This window comes from Aythya ferina (genome assembly GCF_964211825.1).
Source record: "Aythya ferina genome assembly, chromosome: 1".
Lineage (NCBI taxonomy): Eukaryota > Metazoa > Chordata > Aves > Anseriformes > Anatidae > Aythya > Aythya ferina.
The window spans coordinates 141,350,538-141,371,677 of record NC_140296.1 but is presented as its reverse complement, the minus strand read 5'-3'; the positions used below and the strand labels follow the sequence as shown (position 1 = coordinate 141,371,677).

The following is a 21,140-nucleotide window of genomic DNA, read 5'->3' as shown; positions in this document are numbered from 1 at the left end:
GCACAGAAGTTGCTGATTTTACTTCTGCAACTTCTGTCCTACTTGTTCTTACTGCACCATCATGTCAACACACCCCAGGCACTCTATCTGACACCTCTGCTATTCTGGTCTTTCATATCAATCCTGCTGAACTGTTGTGTGTTGCACATAGTGACATGGAACAAAGGCCTGACTTTTGGCCTGCTGTACAGGACACTATCACTTGCAACATCATACAGCATTCAGCTAATTTGTTTGTAGTGTTCAAAAGTAAATGCACCAGGAACTACAACTGTGTGTGTGAAGAAACCTCAGGCTTAATCTCTCAAGAAAGCTCAAGTGCTGCTACATACTGTTAGCTGTTCTCCAAAGCAGAACAGAAAATTGGGTTCACACCCAATCAATGAGAAACACTTTTCCCATTCAAACACATTAATAATACTCTCTATTTTCAGCTGCTCTCAGTTCCACCTACTCCTTCCTACTAGATCATTTTCACTAAAACTAGGGCCTATTATAAAGCTGTGGGCTTCTGTGTCACTGCAGACACATGCTTATTCATTTTCTAATGCCTGTCAGAAAACACTCAGCCTACAAGTGTCTTTTGTGTAGAACACATTTTTGAAGTTACAACAGTTTTACAGCTGGCTACCATTTATGACTTAATTCATTAAAAGCCTTTACTGGAATGTCAATTAATTTGTCAATATGAGTTCAAATCATCCAATTCTTTTGAGTGCCTATCTTTCCTTTTCCCATGCTTCTGGATAACACTGAATCATTGAGACAGGCTGTTGAATATTTAATTGTTAAGAAGGCTTCAACCCTCTATACTAAATAATGCCTCATCATTTTTCCTTTTACTTTGGCCTGTAGGAGGCAGGGTGGAATGCCAGTTGTTTAACCATCCAGAAAGCAAGCAGTGAACACAATGCAACCATGTTCGCATGAACTAGCACAAAACATAACTCTTCTTGTTCTGCTACAGCCACAGCACACTTCAAAAAGAGGTGTAAGAGAAAAAGGAGAATGGGAAGAGCTTAAGTGCCAAATCTATGGCAAAATACAAGCATACAGCAAACTGTTGATGAAGGCTTGTTATGCATTTGTGTGGGCATCACGCAGAAATAGTTGACTGCTCCTGACTCTCAGCAGTTTCAGCGTGTTAACAGTAGCATTAGGATAAGTGCTTCACTACTCAGTATGTTTGCTCCCTGTATTGCACACAGCTGTGTCATCAGCATCCATGCCATTGTTCATGCTCTTTACCCTTCCTTGTCTGGGACTCTGCTCCCCAAGATAGTCAGCACCAGCTTCCCTGTTTCTCTGCAGGCAACAAATTATGAGCTTAGTAACAATCACAGACCAACTTCCTAGTCAAAACAGACTGAATTAGATTTTTCTTAACATGTAGGCAGAACGATAGAAAGTCATAACGATAGAAAAACAATTTACTGAGAAGAATATTTTAAAACTGGCAGTAATGACTTGGTTCCTGTAGGGAAGATATTAAAAAAAGTTCATATAGATTCATACTAAATCTGTTAACCACAGTGTAATAAAATTAGTACTATAAAGATGAGAAGACACTCAACATCTGCTGTGATGTTAGATCAAAGGAAAGAAATAGAAAGTTTAAAGGAATTGGCAGAATGAATGCATTAGAAGTGCAGAGTTTTTAAAAGACATCGGTGTAACAAGCACACAGATCCATTTGACTTGCTATGTGGTGTGGGCCAAGACAATTCAGAAAAAGAATAAGGAAGAAAAAACATCTCCAAAGGCAGTCCCTCAACTGGCCCTAACAGATTACTTACGCAGCACAGGAGGTAAAATTCCTCTGAGTTAAAAGGAGGAAGTGGACAATGCCTTTTTATTTTTTTTTTTAATTTGAACAAAAATGTTTCCTACAGGACACAAGCTAGAAAATGGTCTCAGTATGTTTGGACCCAGCAGCAGTCAGTTCTCATGACTGAACTAGGCAAGCAAGAGAGAGTCACAGGACAAACAAACAAAATACTTGGAGGAGACAGGGAGGGAAAACACAGAGCTAAAGGGTCCTCAGTAACTGAAAGCCCATTTTTTAAATATGGAAAGTGATTACCACACCATAGATTGAAAAATAAGTCCCAACATTTAACTTAGTTTGTCATAAGCTCGGGGAAAATCTTCAAAGGATCTTGATGAGAGGAAGGCTGCTAGCTATCACAGCGTCTGGTGCCCAGCCACAGGACAAGTGGCCGTGGACACAAACTCAAGCAAAGGAGGTTCCGGCTCAATATGAGGGGGCACTTCTTCACTGTGAGGGTGACAGAGCACTGGGTCAGGTTGCCCAGAGGCTGTGGAGTCTCCTACTCTGGAGACATTCAAAATCTGCTTGGATGCCATCCTGTGCAATGTGCTCTGGGTGAACCTGCTTGAGCAGAGGGGATGGACCAGATGAACTCTAGAAGTCCCTTCCATTCTGTGATGATACAATTTCTCATTATAGTTGACTCAGTTTAGATGTGGGTTTTGCTAATGAGAAGGGCGTTCCTCACCTATTCGACCCAGATGTGCATTCCTGAATCCTTCCTTGCACCATGCTGTCCACAGTGTGCCAGAAAACAAGCTACTTTTTTTGTTCGAACAATTTCAAATCAGATTGGTAAGCAGAGCTGACTTGTCTGCACAAATCTGACACAGGAGAGGCAGCAGAGGAAGTGTGGTCCAGAGGCTGTAGTGAGGGCAGATGAAATGTAACATGTAACTGTACTCTGAGACACCACAGCAGTAAGACAAGTCAAACAATATGTTCAAGAATGTCCCTTTTCTATTCTGCTAAAAGTAGAGTTTATAGGAAAACAAGTGCTCAGCAAAGAAACGTTTTCCACCTTTGGGGAAATCTTTTTGGGTCTAAGGAACTGTAGCTGCCTTTTTATCAGCTAAAGATTAGTTAAGGGCTGATGCGGAAGGAGAATTTATTACTGCAGTAGGAAAATGGAACAAAAATAAAGACAGACAACTCAAAGAAGCAGGATGACCATGTATAACAAATAAGACACAGATATTTAAATATTTCAGGTAATATGTAACTAGAAGGACAACATATATATGTGTACACACATCTGATTCACATGTATACACTGTGTTCAGAACAACTCCAAATGCAAACTCAGACAGACTGAACACAAACTCTTGAGACAAAGGCCTGGATGTGGGGCACCAAACTGGACATGTGCAGGCCACAACAACAACTCAAAAAAGGACTTCATACAATAAATCTGAAAGATTTTCACAGATACAAGAGCAAATTCTCAGTCACACTTCTATAAACAAAGCACAGAGATGGAGAAAAGTTGCAATTTCCATCCCTGAACTACTCCAAACATACTAACTTCTGTTTATTAAAAAAGGAGCCTTTGGCCAGTGAATGACCTATATGTAACACAGGATCAAGTTCTAATACTTAGGCAAAAGCACACCTACTGAATTTCTAAGAAGCATATATATATCTTAAAGGTAGACGTGGCCTGAATTTTATTTCAGTTCTATTTTGCTGCAACTCAAAACTGAAGAAGGCTACTATAATTACCAATTACCCTAGAGTAAAGTCTCAGAATCTCCAGTGCATTAGACAATCGTCAAAATGATGCTTCTTCTGAGCTAATGCTGACCTGTGTTTCTATATTAAGAGGTTGAAGAAGCCCTATCACCCTCCAAAAAAAAGAAAATTGGAAATATATTTGTAAGTGGGATGTCTGGTAATCAATTTAGTCATTTGTACAAAGCAGTAATGAAGAGAGAGGGACAGAGCATGCAGAGGGAATCACCTGCTGCCTGGGATACGGTGGAGAGGAAGGTGCAGTGGAAGAGAGCATGATCACTTTTTTGGGGCAGGTCCGACAACGTTCCTTACTCCTCATCTTTTTTTTAAAACAAAAAAAGAAAAAAAAAAAATCATAATAACGGTAGAAAAGCTAAGATAACATTACCCTTGACTTTGTAAGACTGGCTAGAATGCATAAGCTGAGAGACCGCGATCCTATGCTCATAGCTCTTACGAATGACCTAAAGCCACATTTTATCCAAGCTGAAAGAGAGAAAATTTTCACCCATATTCACAAGATCACACATCCACTTGACAGATAATTCTAGAACAGCCAATAAACATGTATTTATAGCAATAATCGATTCAACCAACAGTTTCTGAGTCAAGGTCTTATGCTCAGTCAAATGCAAAACTCGAAACTCTTGGTAGCAGAGTTGGACTGCTCTTGTTGCTTTGCGAAAAATTACATAGTTCTGTGCCTTGCAATGTTTAAGAATATTCATCCTGTTGACCTGATTACTCTTGCTTGCAGCTTATTAGCAATACAACTCAAGTTGCAGTATCCTGTTCTCAGCTTCTCTACCTTACAGATATTAAACTGTCTCAGGCAAGTTAAACTGTGCTTTGCCATTCTACTAGAAGAGAAACACAGCTGCTTTCAAGGCAGCATGTAGCCATACTGAATAAACCGAATACTACAGAATGCATATATGCCCTCATTTTTATATACTGAAAGAACATGCCTTGCTAGTTCTTTATGTCCCCACTACATACAGTCTTTTCTCCACCATTTCTAGATATTTAATGTATTGTATACTTATTTCTTTTTTCCTTTTCTTTTCACAGGAGCATATCTGGAAATTGTTGCACTGAAAAAAAAAAAAAAAAGCTTGTGTATCCAGAGTCACTACTAGATAGCCTCCAAAGAAACAGCGTGCTGTGTAAAGATATTATAGATAATCGTTATGGTCCTGACAGCTGAGCTGGTGCTAACATGTATTTGGGAGTTCTCTTCCCCTTCACCAAAAAAGTAAACTCTAATTCAAACAGATGCTACAAGCAGCTTAAACTAAGCCACATGACTTTGCACTGAAGTGGATGAGGAGCATTCAAAAGGCTCAGCTGTGAAGGCACTAATCTCTAGCAGAAAGGGAGGTAACATTTTCAATCACTACAGCTGTTCATAGACTGTCATCTGACCATGGCCTAGTTTGCATTTGAAATTTCTGTGTATTCCCAAACTTGTGTAATTTTCCATGGCAGATCATGGAATATAACATTGTATGGGTATATGAAGTACATATTCAGTCCTCCAGTAGGATGCATCTCTAAACATGCAAAGTCAAAGATGGCTACAGGAACAAGGAAACAAAGACTTATCAACATATTTAAATGAGAAATTAAGTAGGAAAACAGTATTTGCAGAAATCATAGATATAAGTTTTCTTCTGCTGAGATTTCAACTCCAGCTCACTGTGGTCATCTCACACAGTACATATCTTTAAAAATCACAGTTCCAACAGAATTACTGAGAAGGGTTTTTACCAACAAGCTTTTATCACACATCAGGAAATCCTCTTGAAAGAACAAGCATCAGACATCCAGAGGCAGAAGAGATTTGTGCTGCACATCATGTGATCTCTATCTTACAAGCGTCTTCATACACATCAGTGATTTACACTTGTGCATTACACACATACCTTCTTCTTGTTAGGAGGCTATGAAACTATGGCAGAAAAATGCTGAAGACCATAAGTTCAAAGACTGGAATCCAGGACAAAATTCAGTTTGAAGGGCTAGTCTCCCACATGATAAACAGTCAGATACTCTTCTGGATAGACTACATGGCTTTCTAATAGCTTCATGATCCCTGATGAGATGCTCTTTCCAAAAAGCAGTGAAAATGGAAAGCAACAGAACGCAATGTAGAAGATAATTTTAGCACAACTAGAGGTTAATTTGAGATTATCCACCATACCACAAAATGCAATCCAGATTTTTTAGGAGATACCATATCACATAAAAAATTGCACATTTCTCCTGTGCACATACACAAACATTATCTTCATGCATTACCAGCTGCTGCTGAGATGTTCACAGTAGCATGAACCCAGTTTTGACAACACAGATCAGCATTCCCAAATTGTAGTTCAACAAAGCAAACACTGCAATCTAATTCAGGAGGAAAATGCAGGCCACACTGAACACTTACAGCAGCAGACTGAGGAGGTTTTTAACCTGTTTGATCCTTTCAAGGTTTTTACTTTTCAGGAGAGATAACAAGAAGGTCTTGTGATGAAAGTAAAAACTACTTCAGAACAGATTCTGCCAAGACTTCACTCTTTCTAGGAATTCTGTCTTTCCAAGCCATCCCTATCCCACCTCTACAGCAGACACAGAGACACTCTGCATTATAAACTGAAACTGTTTGGCTGGTAACTCTTTATGGAACAGCAAAATTCTAGACTTCAAATGATAAGCAAGGACAGCTAATGAAGTCCATCTGACAGACACTGGCAAGCCACAGCCTAAGGCAGATGTAAATTCTCCAAAAAAACCCTGGTGGTCCAACCCAGACCACTTCCTACACAAACATCCAGTTCTCCCCTATAATTATTCTTGCTGCCTTGGCAGTACGCTTTCCTCTTCCATGCAGCTTCCAAGGTGCAGGACCAAACCTATCAATCACAAGACAGGAAACTGTCCTTCTCCCACAAACCCCTGAGGACCTCAACTTCATTCTGCCTGTGGGCAAATATATGAGGCAACTAGTTGTTTTCTTCAAAAGCAGGTCACCACTTTGTCCTCTTCAGGAACTGCTTTGCTCCTCTTCAAAGGACTCCTCAGTAGAAGTCTTTCATTATGCGATATTATCTTATGCAGAATCACTGAACAGAAGGTTCTGCTTGTGAACTCTGACATTTGTGCCAAACAAGAGACCCTTTACCATACCTTCATGAGCAGATCTTTCTGGCAAACACAAATCCCCGCTGAAGACCTTGTCAGGAGCCATACCACTGCTTTTCAGCATCTCCAACAACACGGACTGGTACCCAGCCCCAACTCCACTGCTGGTGATCTGTGGCCCAGGAAATAACTTTGTAGTTAGTGCCTAATGTCACTGAAGAAAGCTGTTTTAGTACTGAAGTAACATGCAGTCTCACAGCAGTCAGATTCCTTGTGCCTAAACAGACAGAATTAAGAATCTTCAACAGACAGCCGAAGCACTGCTTCAACAACAAATTCCCACAGGATGGATTTCTGTCCAAGCTTGAAAAAGCTGGCTGCTTGGGTTAATTAATGCATGGCTTCCAGCCTCAGCTGATTTCTGATCAGTCCAGAAGAAATGGTTCTATATATTCCCAATTAGTTTCTATGTGAAGACCATTGACACCCTTTATTTCCCCGGGCAAGTCCTAAGGAACCTTTAGAATAGGGACCATATAAACTGTTTCTTCGATCCTAATGTATTCTGCATATTGTGCATCTTTGAGACCCGCTTTTATTCTTCTCCATTTCATTGTTAGATGAAAAACACTTCAAAATCCAGAATGAACTCTGGAGCCAAGAACCAGCTATCTTCTGCTGACACAGTAAAGCTCATCAAAGAAAAAAGTCAAGCAAATACTTCAGGACCAATCTTGAGGGGGAAAGTACCCACAGAGAGCTGTCAATGTCTCTGCTGAATAAAAGGAGGGTGACATAAGCAGTGTTCATTAACTGACCTGGTAATGTACAGCCACATACACTTCTTCTGTATCACTTCTTTGGGTTCTCCCCTATACCTGGAAGTATTCTTAAAAATTGAAATCTGTCTTAATCATGGATGATGAGTATCCACCTGAAAGTCCTCATTAGCTTATAAGGATTTTGATGAGAAGGTAGAAGAACAAAGAATGACTCTGGAAACCTAAATGTAATATTGACATTTTTAAGACTCTATTGACAGTCCTACTGATAATTCCCCTGCTTTGGGTCTTCTTTGGAGAGAAATCTTCTAGATCATGGCACTGGTCATGACATGAAGCACTGCTTGTGTTGAATACCTTGAGGATAAAGTTCACCATGAATCCATAAACACACAAAAAAGTGAACTTCCAAACTTCTTCCTCGTGACTCCAAAAGCATGCTATTAAGCCGCAACAAGAAAGAAACAGATGTTTCTCTAAATTATGGCTGCCAGAAAAATATATCTCAACACTCTCAGGAACAAGAGGAGGTGATTTGCACAGGGAAAGAGAGGAAGCAGAGGAAGCCAGTGAGATAAGTATCCCTGTTTGCCTGAAAAGATTGATTGTCACAAGCCTTGCTTTCATAGTGCACTGCTGAAAGAAAAATACCAGTAATAACAATGGGCTAAACCATACAAAAGAGAAAATAAAATATGATACCTACTGATCTTTCTTCTGTCGATCCCTATTCTGTCACTGTGTGTGGCAGAAAATCTAAAATTTACTTAATCCACAGTAATACTGGAATCTGCAATGCAATGAAGGTGAGAAGCTCACAAGGAAAGCTAGGTTTGTCACAGAGAACGGGAAACCACAGAAACTGAAATGTCACTTCTAAGTGCAGAACACAATATTCCACATGAATAGCAAAATTGACAATCAATTTTACTCTTTACACCAATGAAGAGCTTTAATACCACATGTGGCATGACATCTTAAACCTCATTGGCTGCAATAATTGCCTACATATTCCCTATTGTTTTCTAAGAGAATAATCTATAAATACTCCAGACAACACAATGTTGCATCTATAGGCAAGGTTTCTGATGAAACATCCACTGAAGACCTAGGAAGATGAAACTAGTGTAAGACAACAGGGTAAGTTTGACTAAATCCTCCTGAAACAATAAATCATGCGTTATTACCAAAGGCAGACTTTGATCTTACATGTGTTCATTACAAGTTAAACTATTTAAAATAATGGACTCACACATTAAAAAGGATGTTTTCGCTGGAAAAGGACTGGTTTAAAAACAGGATAGTGATAGCTGGTGTTGGGTGCAGGCAACATATCATATTCATAATCAATTTCTTTACCTGTTTCCACTGGGGGATGGGAGCTAGACGGCCCTGCTCTCGTCTGCTGGATGGTTGGTTGTGAACACGTTCTTGATAAGGCAGGACAGGTTGCTGCATGCAGGTTGTAGGGAAATTGGGTTGGGACCAAGGAGGGATGATAGAATAGCAAAGGAAACTCAAAGAAAGCCAAAGGAATGAGAGACAGAATCAGACAGACAAACATTTAACAAAAAAATAGGGTAGAGGAGAATTCATTTAGCAAGTCATATATAAAAAGGGAAAAGACATCAACAAATGGGAAACTGCACTTTTTTTTGACCTTTATTTTCATTGTTCCTTCAACTCAGCCCAGTTATTCCAGCCAATATGCAGTGGCTGAGGAAACATTTGACTGGTAAACAGTGGAATAAATGTCATTGTTCTGAGATTATGCTATGCTACCAACACCACTGTGCAATGTAGCATACACACACCTGAACTAGACTTAAAGTAGCTAGATAAGGTCCTGTTCACAATCTGGCCAGGGCAGCACAGAGTTTGGCACAAGGTATGAAGACAGACTATGCAGCAGAGCAAGAACTCAGGCACTTAAACCATACTGAGCCTTATACTGCTGACACTATACAGCTTAGCAGCATCTTGAAGTGACTCGGCATCACTTCAAAGATGACTACCCTGCAGTTGCAGTAGTTCAGATAATATCCTGAATAACCGGCAGTTGTCAGGAAGCCTCATTTGAAATGATATAAATATCCTGATTGCAATGAAATTCCCAGACGTTTATCTGCTGTGCTTACATAAAGATAAAAAGAAAAAAAAACTTAATCACAGTTCACAAGAACAAACATATAACCTGACATGAAAATGTTCTAATCGGAAATTAAATTATAGCTCTTGGAGGTGAGAAATGGGATATTCCTGGAAAGCTTTTCAACAGCAAAAGTAGTTATACAAGAAACTTAATTGCTGGTAAGGTGTTTTTGAAAGAGATCACATAATACTGTCAGTAACAGGAAAGTAGACTTTCATTAGGAAGCTCTCCATCCCATACTCCTAAATGTAATTTTTTTTTCTCTTTTGAGTAATCTTCATTCTTCCCCAGAAGAGCCTTTGAAGTACAAGAACACCACTAGCATCCAGTCTTGAGGAATGCATGTTATTACTCGTGATTTTCTGCCATGATTCCGAAATACAATGTTTTATTAACCATCTCATACCTGTCTTCGTAACGTTGAGGACTGCACTGGTGCATTCTCCTCAAACTTGGCCAGTAGCTGGGTTGCCATGGACTTGACTTTGTTCTGATTCCCAATGGCAGCATCAATTCTCCTCTCCGTCAGGGCACTCACCAATGTAGGTCTTTCTTCTCTGTAGCTTCGAGGGACGTCCTCCTATCACCCAGTGAGATCAAAAGTTAACAGATACATCCAGATGACCTTTTCTCTCTTCACCTTTGCTGCAATAGATTTCTAACAGTGTAGAAAACAAATCTATTGGTATGCATTTGCAAGCTCACATTTTAATTTTCTTTGGTATGACATCAAATGTTCTGATAACTATCTTTCCAACCTTACTTAATACAGTTACCTAACCGAGAAACCACAGTTGAAACACTCATTAATCTGCTGGTATAAAGCAAAATGATATCTTCAACCCTCACTGACAATTCTAAGTACTAACTTTTAGCTCACTTGTACCCATTTGGCTATAAGCACTTGAACTGAAGGATTACCTTGCGGAGCATAGTGGTTACGTATGCCTTTTGCACTAACTGAGACTGCAGTTCAAATATGAATGAAATCTCTGACTACTGTATGATTTTACTAAATGAAACTTTACTATTGGTGCGCCCACCAAATCAAAGTAAATTGCAAATTTATTCTATAAAAATAGAATATGGAGCAACTGTAAATATCTCATTTGTAGTGTACTCTTCTTTCATAAGCATCAGTAAAATATTTCCTCTATAAATACAACAAAGCATAACTTCTGAAGAATTAATTTTAATTTAGAAATAAGCCCAGTCTGGATACAGAAAATGAAAGGACTGAAGTGGGAACAAAGAAATGTACTAGATATATTTTTCTCCCCGACACCTTCCTTACTGTAACACTTACATCCTCAGATTGGCTGGTTTTCCTCCTCTTTCCTGCACCATCCAGTTCCTTTTCTTTTTTGTCCTGAAAACAGAGTAAGAAAGAAAGAAAACAAAGATAAGGGTTCTCATACCTTTCTGGGCTGAGACAAATGTCACAAGTGCACTTAAATAAGTTTTGTAATACAACTGATTAATTCTCTAGGTCATTCCCCATTTGTTTAAAGAAAGGTGTGTTTTTTTTCTGTTGTATGTTGCCCCCCCACCTTTGGGGTTTCACATACTGGAAACTCTACCTGTCATTCTTCAGCACTTCCAACAAACTGAGAACTGAGCAATCAATTGTGTTCCAATACAAAGTATATCCCCACATTCTACCAAAAAGCTAGAATTTTAAGACCAAAATATACCACTAATTGAGAGTGCGTATTACCAATGTAATTCTAAAGGTCATGTATCGTCTCATGACAAGAGCTGAAGAACACATGGTCTTTTGCAGATACATAGCAGACAGACACATCCATTTGTAGTACCACCTACTTGGACAGCAGCCTAGTAGACACAGCTGTTATCAAGACCGTGGTAAGGTTACCTTTGGAGTGCGTTTCCGAGAGATGCTTTGTCCCAGTTTACTGAGAAAAGAGATAGGAGATTTGGTACTGGCAATTAGGGCAGCTTTTTCTTCTGCATTCAGGTCCACACTATCTGTTGGCAAAAACAGGTAGGACAAGGGAATGCCATGACATCATTTCTGCAGTGGTGTTATTAAAAATACAACTGAAGGACTCACCTAGTTTGTTTTTTGTTTTTTTTAAAACATACCACTCTTTTCCTTAAACACTCTGCACAAGATGACTGTAGAGAGTCCCAAATCAATAACTTTCTCAGCCATGCTGCTTTCTTCATTTTGCCAAACTCAGTTCTACCTTTAGTCTTTATAAACACCCAGAATAAATACTGTATTTACTTTCATATTTGAAAAGCATCATGATTACCAGTATTAGTAATGAGTTCAGTTTTGCAAATACCTAACTGATATACACTGTATTTTTAAATGGCTATTAAACACACTTTTTATTTTTTCTCCCAGAATTACAGACGTGAATCAAATATATGTTAGAATTTGAATTAAGATCATCAGTAATAAAGAAAAAGCTATTACATCATTAAGATTTAGAGATGGGCAATATTCACTTATGTTAAGCAACTATATCCTAGAGTTTTAATCAAATATCTTTCATTCCTGTCTCTCATTGGCCTGAAGTCACTCTCACCACTCATGGATGGTAAAAAATAGATATAAAATTTGGCCAGGATTTTGAAATTACCTACTAAACAAATACTAGCAAGGCATTTCACATTAGTGAAGACAGATGAACCCCTAAATAATATCAAGAGAACAGAGAAGTCGTCAAATAGTGCTAAAGTGAGTTTAAACTTTTGAGGCCATTACTTTGTATTTATTAACTCCTCTTTTTGCTCTTGATGCTCTTGTCTCTATAAACACCAGTAAGACATCTTATTGTAATGTAAAGTTAGTGAGTCACTAATATAAGTTCATGTGGAAGAAGCACAAAGATAATTCAAGCTCACACATTCATTCTGCAGCTGTCTTTAAATCTTAAAGACCTGCCCCAAATGCCTTACCACTAGAGGGGATGGTGTCTTTGAACATCTCATAGAACTGTGTGAGGTACATCACCATCGACAGTTTATCTGGTTCACCAACAGATGCCATTTCCTTTCCAGTCATAATGGGAGATATTCCAAACTCTTTTTCAGCAATGTCAAAGGCTAGCTGGTTATTCTTCTCCACATTGTGTTCATCCAAAGAATCAAAGTCTCTGCAAAGAGCAGGAAGAGGGCATGCACTGAGTCAAGTCGAAATCAGTCTTCTGAAAGAAATCAGGGATCCACTGCCATTTTGTTCTGAAATCTCCGAAATTTACTTGTCAACATACCTTTTGTATTGCAGAGTTGATGCTATTTAATTATGGTGAATTTTGACTCAAACTTAACTCTTTTTTTAATTTGTTGCTCCTCCAATAAACCTAATTTTTAATTCTTAAGAACTTGAGTATTCCCTGAAATACATCTTCACTTCCTCCTTTGCTGGAAAACTCTACTGCTTTCCTGTATGTAAAATCTTTTACATGCTTGGAACTAAATGAAGTCCTAAATGAAGTTTCTCTTTGTCCACATTCTTCTCGACTGACCCCTTATTTTGTTCTATTTTTTTCTGAAACTTGTAGAAATATATATATATGCACACACACAAAGCTAAAACTCTATAAAAAGTTACATAGCTTATGGAGAGTTATATGAACTATCTGAAAAGCAACACGGTACAGAATATTTCCACTTGAACCCTTCACAAGTTATACAGCTATTAAAAAGAGTAGCTCAGTTAACTTGAGTGCACTGGTAGCAAAGCAATTCAGTGCACATGGAATGGAATAACCGCACAATTATTTAGCAAGCTTTTTACTGGATTATGCCTTTAATTACATCTCTGGCATTTATTTTTTCTAATGTCCCTTTGGGAAGTTGAAGTCACTGCAGATTTCAATTAAACTAACAGAGTCTTTGCTACTAATACTTCTGCCAGCCACTGTTTTCCTGTTCTCGAATGGGGCTACTGCTTTACTCAATATATAGTGTAAGAGGACAGACTTTCTTTCATCCAAACAACATGTTAGTTTACAAACAGCAACATTCAGGTAGTGAGTCACTATTTCTGTAAACGGCAGCCTTAACGTTTTTAAAAAGTTACTGTCAAACAGGAGATTAAAGGTCTGCGTAGAGACTTGTTCACAAGAAATTTAACTGAAGCTATCAGCTATTCCTGACTAATTTCACAGAGGAGAGCTGTTTGACAATAATGAATTCCAGACAGTACCAATTTGAAGTTTAATTCTGTCAAATCATCCAGAAAAGAAAATGACAACACATTTACCTTCATATTCATCAAGCTATTATGACCTTCCACTCTGCTGATGAATCACTGTACATTAGCTTCTATCAGGCTTAATTGACTTAATTTCAATCCATTTCTTCATAAGTCACAAACACATTGCCTCACTCTCAATCGTATTTGTTTGAAATGTAACTAACGTTTTGCCCTTCCCAGATCTTCAGAAGAGCCAATTACTTACATTAAATCTGGACGGTATCTGTGGATAATGGCACACAAAGCTAAGCCACTTTTCCATGACATCGTGAGATCTGTAACATTTACACCAGCGTACCCATCTGTCTGCCTCTGGCACCAATTGAGCAATTTGCTAGAGCGAGCTACAGACTCTGTAAGAAATCAAGTTGTTAAGTAGAAACACACAAAATCTCTTACATGAATTTTAACTACATCATAAAAAATATGAATAGGCAAATAAAACCTCCGTGTAAACAATATGCTCCTTCTACAATGAGCAACACAGGACAAAATTATTATTATTATTATTTTTAAAGACTATCATATCTATTTTAGCTCCAATAAAGGATTTTTCATTCGCTAAAAAGTAATTACAGAAGTTATATCTTGCCAGACATTTCACCCTAGCCCTCATAAAAGAGCCCCATGAATAAAGCAGTCACAAAGGCTTGTTTTAAATATTATTAAAAGGATATACAGTAGTACAATGCTCTGTAAAGCCCAGATACACTATTTGTAATGCAAGAATTACAAACGTACTTTTGCAATTGTTTCTTTCCTATTGAAAGCCTTCCATTAGAAGTGCTGACCTGTTTTGACCTTGCCTTACTGCAAGATCTGACAAGATTACAGCCTAAAGGGACATGGTTGCAGGCCAAAGAACAAATCCAAAAACTACATATTCAGCAGTGAAAGGAGGCTCAGCAGCAATGCACCATTCAGAGAGACCCCAATGCTATCTGGACATTCAAAGGCAAAGTGTGCAAATGGAAATGTTCAACATACCCCTCAGGGCATAGGACAAGTAGACAGATACTGAAATGCTTCTCAGAAGGCATCTAGCTTTCAGAATAACATAAGTAAAGTGAGGTTCCATTTAGTGAAGCTAGGAAATGAGATTAAGTAAAGAAAAGCATAAACATGAAAGACTGTACTAGAAATAACTTCTGTTATTTTTATAAGGATTTTGTGTTTACTGTTAGAGTGCACTCAGGCAAGCCCCCTGCACTCTAAGTAAGGACAGTGTTACAGGGACAAGGGAGGTGAAAAGCAATGCTTGTATAAGATGTCATGTTCTAGAAATATTGCAGCATTATAAAGCAAGGAAACTAGGTAAACAAAAATATATTTGCATGCTAATTGAAACTTGAAAGATTGGAAAAGTCAGACTGCTGACAAAACAATTGCTGGATACTTTTTCTACAGCAAAAGAGCCTGACTAAACAATACACTAGTGACATTGCTCCACGTGCTCTGCACTAATTCAGCCCCAGAATACCAAAAGGAATGGAGCAGTAACAAGGCCTACCATTCCGAGTCAGCTTTGGTGTCCTGGAGTTCACAAAGTTCTCTATTTCCAGGTGAATATCTTTCAAGTCTCCTGTATTATACAAGTGGCGTACCTAAAATGATGCAAAAAAATAAAAATAAAAATGACCAACATGCTATGTACCCAACATCCATAAAGAAAGGGCAGGAGGACAAGGAGGAGTCATCCCAAGGCAACAGAAAGAGGACAAGTATTCTCATGTAGCAGAAAACTCTAGCTCAAAAACTCCAGAACAAGGGACAATTTGTCAGTGCTGAATAGTTTAGATAATTGTTAATGCTCAGTGGACACCAAATTGCAATGATAGACTGGTATACTAGACTTAGTACAAAAAAAATGCATGCACAGGCACATGTTTACAGATTTCAAGTATCGTCACAGCATGGTTAAAACTGTCAAAATCAAGAATACAGATGATTTAAAAGCACATTTTTACAACTCCTAAACTCTAGATAAAACAGGAATTAAAGAGCTTGACTCTTGTCTGATATATCTGCATCTCACTGCTTCCAAGTTACACTGCCACAGTCAGGTCATTATCTGTCCCAAAACACGAGCATAGTTTCACCTACGAAAAGACAATGCAGATTACAAATATGCAGAAGCACCATTTTTCTAGTTACCTGTTGTGGCCGCAAGAAGTTGACATTGATATTGGGATACCGGGTGGCTGGATCAATGCTATAATGGCTGAAGTTTTTACTCACATTCTCAGGGGTGGTCTGAGGCAGTAGCCTATAGATGCTTTCCCTTAGGGAAAAAAAAAAAAAAAAAAAAAAAAAAAGTTTGTTTGTAAAGATGCATCACTATTAATATTGCTAAGAAAATCATAAAAGATATTTACAAGATAATAGGGAATGGCAAACAGTTTTGTTGTCTCTGGTACTTCAAAGGCACCTACATCTTCATCTAGTTTGCTATTGAAAGGCTTGTGACAGTAAGTCAGGCTCACTTTCTCCACGTAATACCAATAAGCACCAAGAAAAGACTCTTCATCTAATCTGCTTTGTAAAACTAGGACCAAAAACAGCTTCAACATTTCTTATTCCTCTCTAAATATACTTCAGCTTATCAGCTCCTTCAGATTTTTTTCTTTGATTTAATTATATGCACAAGCACCCTCTAAAGACAGTGAGAATCTTTATCTCCTATCTATCTATATATTTGCACTAGAAGGAATTGGAACGAATGATGAGATCAGAACTGAAAATGGAAGCATTTTTTCTACTACCTCTCTGCAAGAACTTCCAAAGGACTTGCTCCAAGTGACCAACTTCGTACCATCCAAGCAGAGTCCATTGCAGCCAAAAATCCTCTGGCTATTCCAGTTCCCATTGGCCAAAATGGCTAATATAACAGTTTCCAAAAAGAAGAACAGAAAGGAAAAACATCAGTTAGAGAACATTTTAAACCAATACCATGAATATAGAAGGTAATCTGCTGGGAAATTACTGCTCAGTAATTAGCTTGAAGCTCTACTCCCACTGGGCTAGAGGAAGCTAGATGCATGGTGAATTGTCCATGAGCTTCCTCAAGGCCAAATGCTCCTCTATTGCCAACAGCTATTCATAGCCTAGAGTATCTTAAGAGCTACTCTACAATACTATACTTCTTAACCAACTACAAAATGCTAATTATTAACAGGCCTGGAGTAGGTTCCCACAGCGAGTATAATTGTCCCAATAAGAAGCACATGGAATAGATATAACTTCAGAAAACTCTGCACATATTTTCTTAAGCATGATCATTACTAGATATTCTGTTTTCCCAACATGCCTACCCTTCTTTCAAACGTCCAACTTTATTATATAATAAACAGCAGTGTTCTTCATAATAACTGTCTTACAGGCAGCACACATTTCAGTGATGGTTGCAATGGTTTGTGCTTACACTTCAATTCCCTGTTTACAAATGGTAAGTTTAAAACACAAACCTCTAAGAGACTGTCCCCAACCAGTGCCACAAGTAGCTGGTGGCCATTCTGCTCTCGCACCAGAGCTGCATTCTCTGATGCGTACATGCACGTGAAGTCAAACATTGCCACATCTGGCTGCCCGTAGTGATTGATGGCAAAGTCTAGTGAAGGCAGTTGCTGATTAGTGGAAAAGTCAGCTGCTTCTCTGGCATAGTTTAGCAAAGCCTCCTGGTCCACGTTCTCCCGAGAGAGTAGCAACTCCGTATCAGCATAATCCTGCCAAAGAGAGACAAGTGAAACAGTCAAATCTATAAGGTTATTTTAAGACTGGCATATACAATGTTGACATTAAAAAATCCACTACAATCCTCTGATACAGGTTTGCCCTTTAATTCTTACATTCCTAACAACGTTTATAATTCCAAGGAAAAATTTCGTAAATCTTTTACTGAAAACAGGCATCAGTCCTACTGGCATTTCTAAGTGTGAAAGGGCCAACAAACTTTTGAGCATTTCTCTTCACACAAAAGGCACAAGACCTCACTCCTTATGTATTCGGCCAAACTACTTTTAAATCTGCTTCTATCAGAATAAGATAGATGTAAATTTCCAAGAATTTCTTCACTCCCTGCTTTTTCATTTCCATTAAATGACAGAAGCTTAAACAAGCCACCAAAGGTTCTTTAAGCATATATTAATGTGAACAAACCCCTCAAATTGACAAAAGGATACAAATTTAGACAGGGTAGATCTTACAACACTTTTCTCATGGCTGAAAATACTTCAGAAGGGCATTAATCACATATGTTTGTTTCTAAAATACACCTGTATAAAAACATCATGCAGTGAAGTAAGAGTGTGTTTTCCCTTTTAGCATACTAAAAACAAGTTGTCCCACAATCTTAGTACAAAAAGTATATATAAAAGTGAACACTCACATGCCGTATTACACCTTTATCCAGTAGGCTCTGTTTTTTGGCAGTCATGACAAAGTAGTGTGTATCATCTTTATAGTAGACAATGTTCTCCAAGTCAATACCTTGTGACAGAACAAGATAGTGAAGGAACATGTTACACAGTACGTGCAAAAATGATCGCTTTGGAAGAAAGTAAATTGAAACTACATGGTTAGAAAACCCTAGAGAGAGTGCCAAGCAACTTCCTCCCGTGCTTTTGATGATTTTTAAAAGTTACATCTTCAACAAAACCACAGAGCATTTCCCCTATATATACGTATTTTTTTTCAAAAATATATTTATATTTTCAAAAATATATTTATCATGACAGTAAGGTTTGTATGCAGATGTGGAGTGCAGGAAGCTAAACTCAGGATTCAGGCTTTTCTTAAGAGCAGATCAGATTTCCTGAAAACCCTCATGGAAGTAAGTTCTCCACTTCTGAACAAAATGACACATCTCAATGACACACACCTGCTTTGTACAGATGTATAGAACAGATGTAAAAATGAGGGAAGCGAGATTTCAAAGAGAGACAGCAATGACTGACTTCTTGGCACAAGTCATTTGTTTATTGATTAAACATCGTGATACCTGAGTTACAAATTTGAAGTAAGAAAGACAAACAGTTTTCATTGGAAATTTGGCAATTGCTGACAAACCTGTGGCTTCTCGTAGATCCTGGAAGAATTTCTGGTTGAATATGAATGCCACACCACTGATCTCTTCTACTTTGGCTTCAGCTGTGGTGTTGCGATTGATGAAGTTTGCTGTGATAGCAATCGCTAGTTTACCACGGAATTCTTTTCGGCGAAACCCTATGGGAAAGATAAAGTAGTAATGCTGAAAAATAGAGCATAGCTTCAGAGAATGCTCACCATGCCGTAGACAGGTGTCTTCACAAAATAAAGGAGAGATAGGATCTGATATATTACAAACTACTCCACTGAGAAAGCAACAATTGCTTCATCAGAAAAATAAAGGTTCTTATTTAGGGAAAAAGCTCTCCCCTCTCTTTCTTACCTCTTTCCCCAAAACTGTAATTTGCATCAAAATACTAGATAAAATTCTCTACTACACAGAAGAAAATTTAACACTTCAACTCCTACTTTCAAAATTAAGAGTTACAACACTATTTAGCTAAAGAAAGAAGGTGGGAAAAATATTCAGGTCAAATATCTCATTCTTTTGCTGGTGGATAGAAAGAGGAAAAATATGGTCCATGTGTCTTGATAAAAACAGATTTCTACATGGACTTTTAACTTTTTTTCCTAGTCAAATGTATTTTTAGATTTTGATCAGGCTTTTAAAGTCTTTTTTCTTCATGTCTGCTCTAACTAATTTAAGAATTAGTTCTATTTCAAAGAGAATTATGGACACTTACCTTCTAAGGTGTTCCTCCTGCCATCCCCTCCAATGATTACTTCAAATTCATACTCCGACACTGGATGGGTTTTTGGATGGACCAATGCACGCCAACCTATTCCTGTTGGTAAACTCCAGGTTAATGACAAAATAAACAATGCACATAGTAGAACAAATATATGAAGACACATCCATAATCCCTTTCTCACATTGTCAATAAAGATAGACTGCAGGATAGCTATATCATTGACAAGGCTGTTGCTGACTTGCACAGCCACTCTGTGTGAATCAGAGAATGCACTATGCTAGACAGTGACATTCCCAATAACCCCTCCCTGATTATTACCTTTAAGGATCACTAAAACCTTCATAGGTTCTCTACTATTTATTCAATTATCAGGATGCCAAAAGACAAGTAAGCCACTCTCTCTCAGCAATCGGACAGTGGGTTTCACAGCAATGCAAACAGCATAACAAAGACCATTCACTGATATAAATATCCTCTGTGAATTCAAAGAAAGGAGTTGTTTTAAAAAGATACTTTCTAAGTGTAATAGGTTTAAATATGTTAGGAGAAATTAGAACCTACTGTGTTTTGGATTATTTCTGCTTAGTAATTCAGGTGATCTTGTTTTATCAGAAAAAATAAAGCCTATTAAAAACTCAAGCAAAAGTGTATTGAAGATTCCTCTCATTAATGGAGCATGAGGAAAAGACTCAGAGTCATATGCAACATTAAGGAGTGGGAATCTGTGCCCCCTACCACAATTTCCCCTTTCTCTAGAACCCATTTCAAAGCTACTTGCTTTCATTTTCCTGATCCTCTGGAGGGTAAACAAGCCCCTGAAATTCCACATTGACGTGGATCTCTATTCCCAAGATCAAGGCAACCTTCAAAAGGATAAGCTGGAGTTGACGGATACCTGAAAAAAAAAGCAGACGATAAAGAAATAAGAGAAAAAGGAAAGAGCACAAGTGCACACATCTCTGTTTGACATTACTGATAAATTGATTTAAAGGCTAGCTGCTGCTTTCTTCTTCCCGCTGTGTTCCCAGCACTTTATCCAGGCAGCACTGGTGTGTAGTATCATGGCATGCCAAGAAACGTCCATGTAGCGGAAATTCCAGTCCTTCCCCAAGAAAGTAAATATTTTTTTACCACTTCAGCCCCCAAATCAACAAGGGAAACAACCAGAACATGCACTGCAGGAGAGGCATTAAAGAGAGCACAAACAGGACTGCGCTTTTGTCACAGAGGATGATTAGCCATTTGATCAAGTTCGCTGTAATATTGAACTGCATCTTACTTCTAACACCTTCGGGTTAGTGGGGACATAGTAAGTTCCTCGTCACCTCTTTCCACTTAAGTTAGTGTAGGTAGCAAGTATGAAAATGAGAGTGTGGCAAACAACTATTTGAAGTAAGACACCTTACTGCCACATTTCAGATAGTGAAATGAAGAAGTGCTTCACCAAAACACTAAATTTAATCTGTGCTGAGATACAAAA

General features: G+C 38.2%; 1 protein-coding gene across 17 annotated transcripts in view; it reads right to left on the bottom strand.

Annotated features, from left to right (window-relative positions):
- MICAL3 (microtubule associated monooxygenase, calponin and LIM domain containing 3) overlaps window positions 1-21,140 on the bottom strand; it is a 176,864-nt gene that overhangs the window by 80,668 nt on the left and 75,056 nt on the right. For 12 of the 17 annotated variants that reach the window (XM_084498682.1, XM_084498674.1, XM_084498689.1 and 9 more), the window contains 16 exons: window positions 20,439-20,555; window positions 19,652-19,753; window positions 18,930-19,085; window positions 18,250-18,350; window positions 17,330-17,587; window positions 16,628-16,743; window positions 16,020-16,146; window positions 15,376-15,469; window positions 14,071-14,218; window positions 12,563-12,759; window positions 11,508-11,620; window positions 10,938-11,000; window positions 10,038-10,211; window positions 8,839-8,931; window positions 3,792-3,884; window positions 1,249-1,305 (listed from right to left, as the gene is read on the bottom strand). In XM_084498682.1, the coding sequence (XP_084354808.1) occupies window positions 1,249-1,305; window positions 3,792-3,884; window positions 8,839-8,931; window positions 10,038-10,211; window positions 10,938-11,000; window positions 11,508-11,620; window positions 12,563-12,759; window positions 14,071-14,218; window positions 15,376-15,469; window positions 16,020-16,146; window positions 16,628-16,743; window positions 17,330-17,587; window positions 18,250-18,350; window positions 18,930-19,085; window positions 19,652-19,753; window positions 20,439-20,555 (2,009 nt within the window). The remainder of the gene's footprint in view (window positions 1-1,248; window positions 1,306-3,791; window positions 3,885-8,838; window positions 8,932-10,037; window positions 10,212-10,937; window positions 11,001-11,507; window positions 11,621-12,562; window positions 12,760-14,070; window positions 14,219-15,375; window positions 15,470-16,019; window positions 16,147-16,627; window positions 16,744-17,329; window positions 17,588-18,249; window positions 18,351-18,929; window positions 19,086-19,651; window positions 19,754-20,438; window positions 20,556-21,140) is intronic. The other 5 variants (XM_084498677.1, XM_084498679.1, XM_084498681.1 and 2 more) reach the window with 3 other exon arrangements.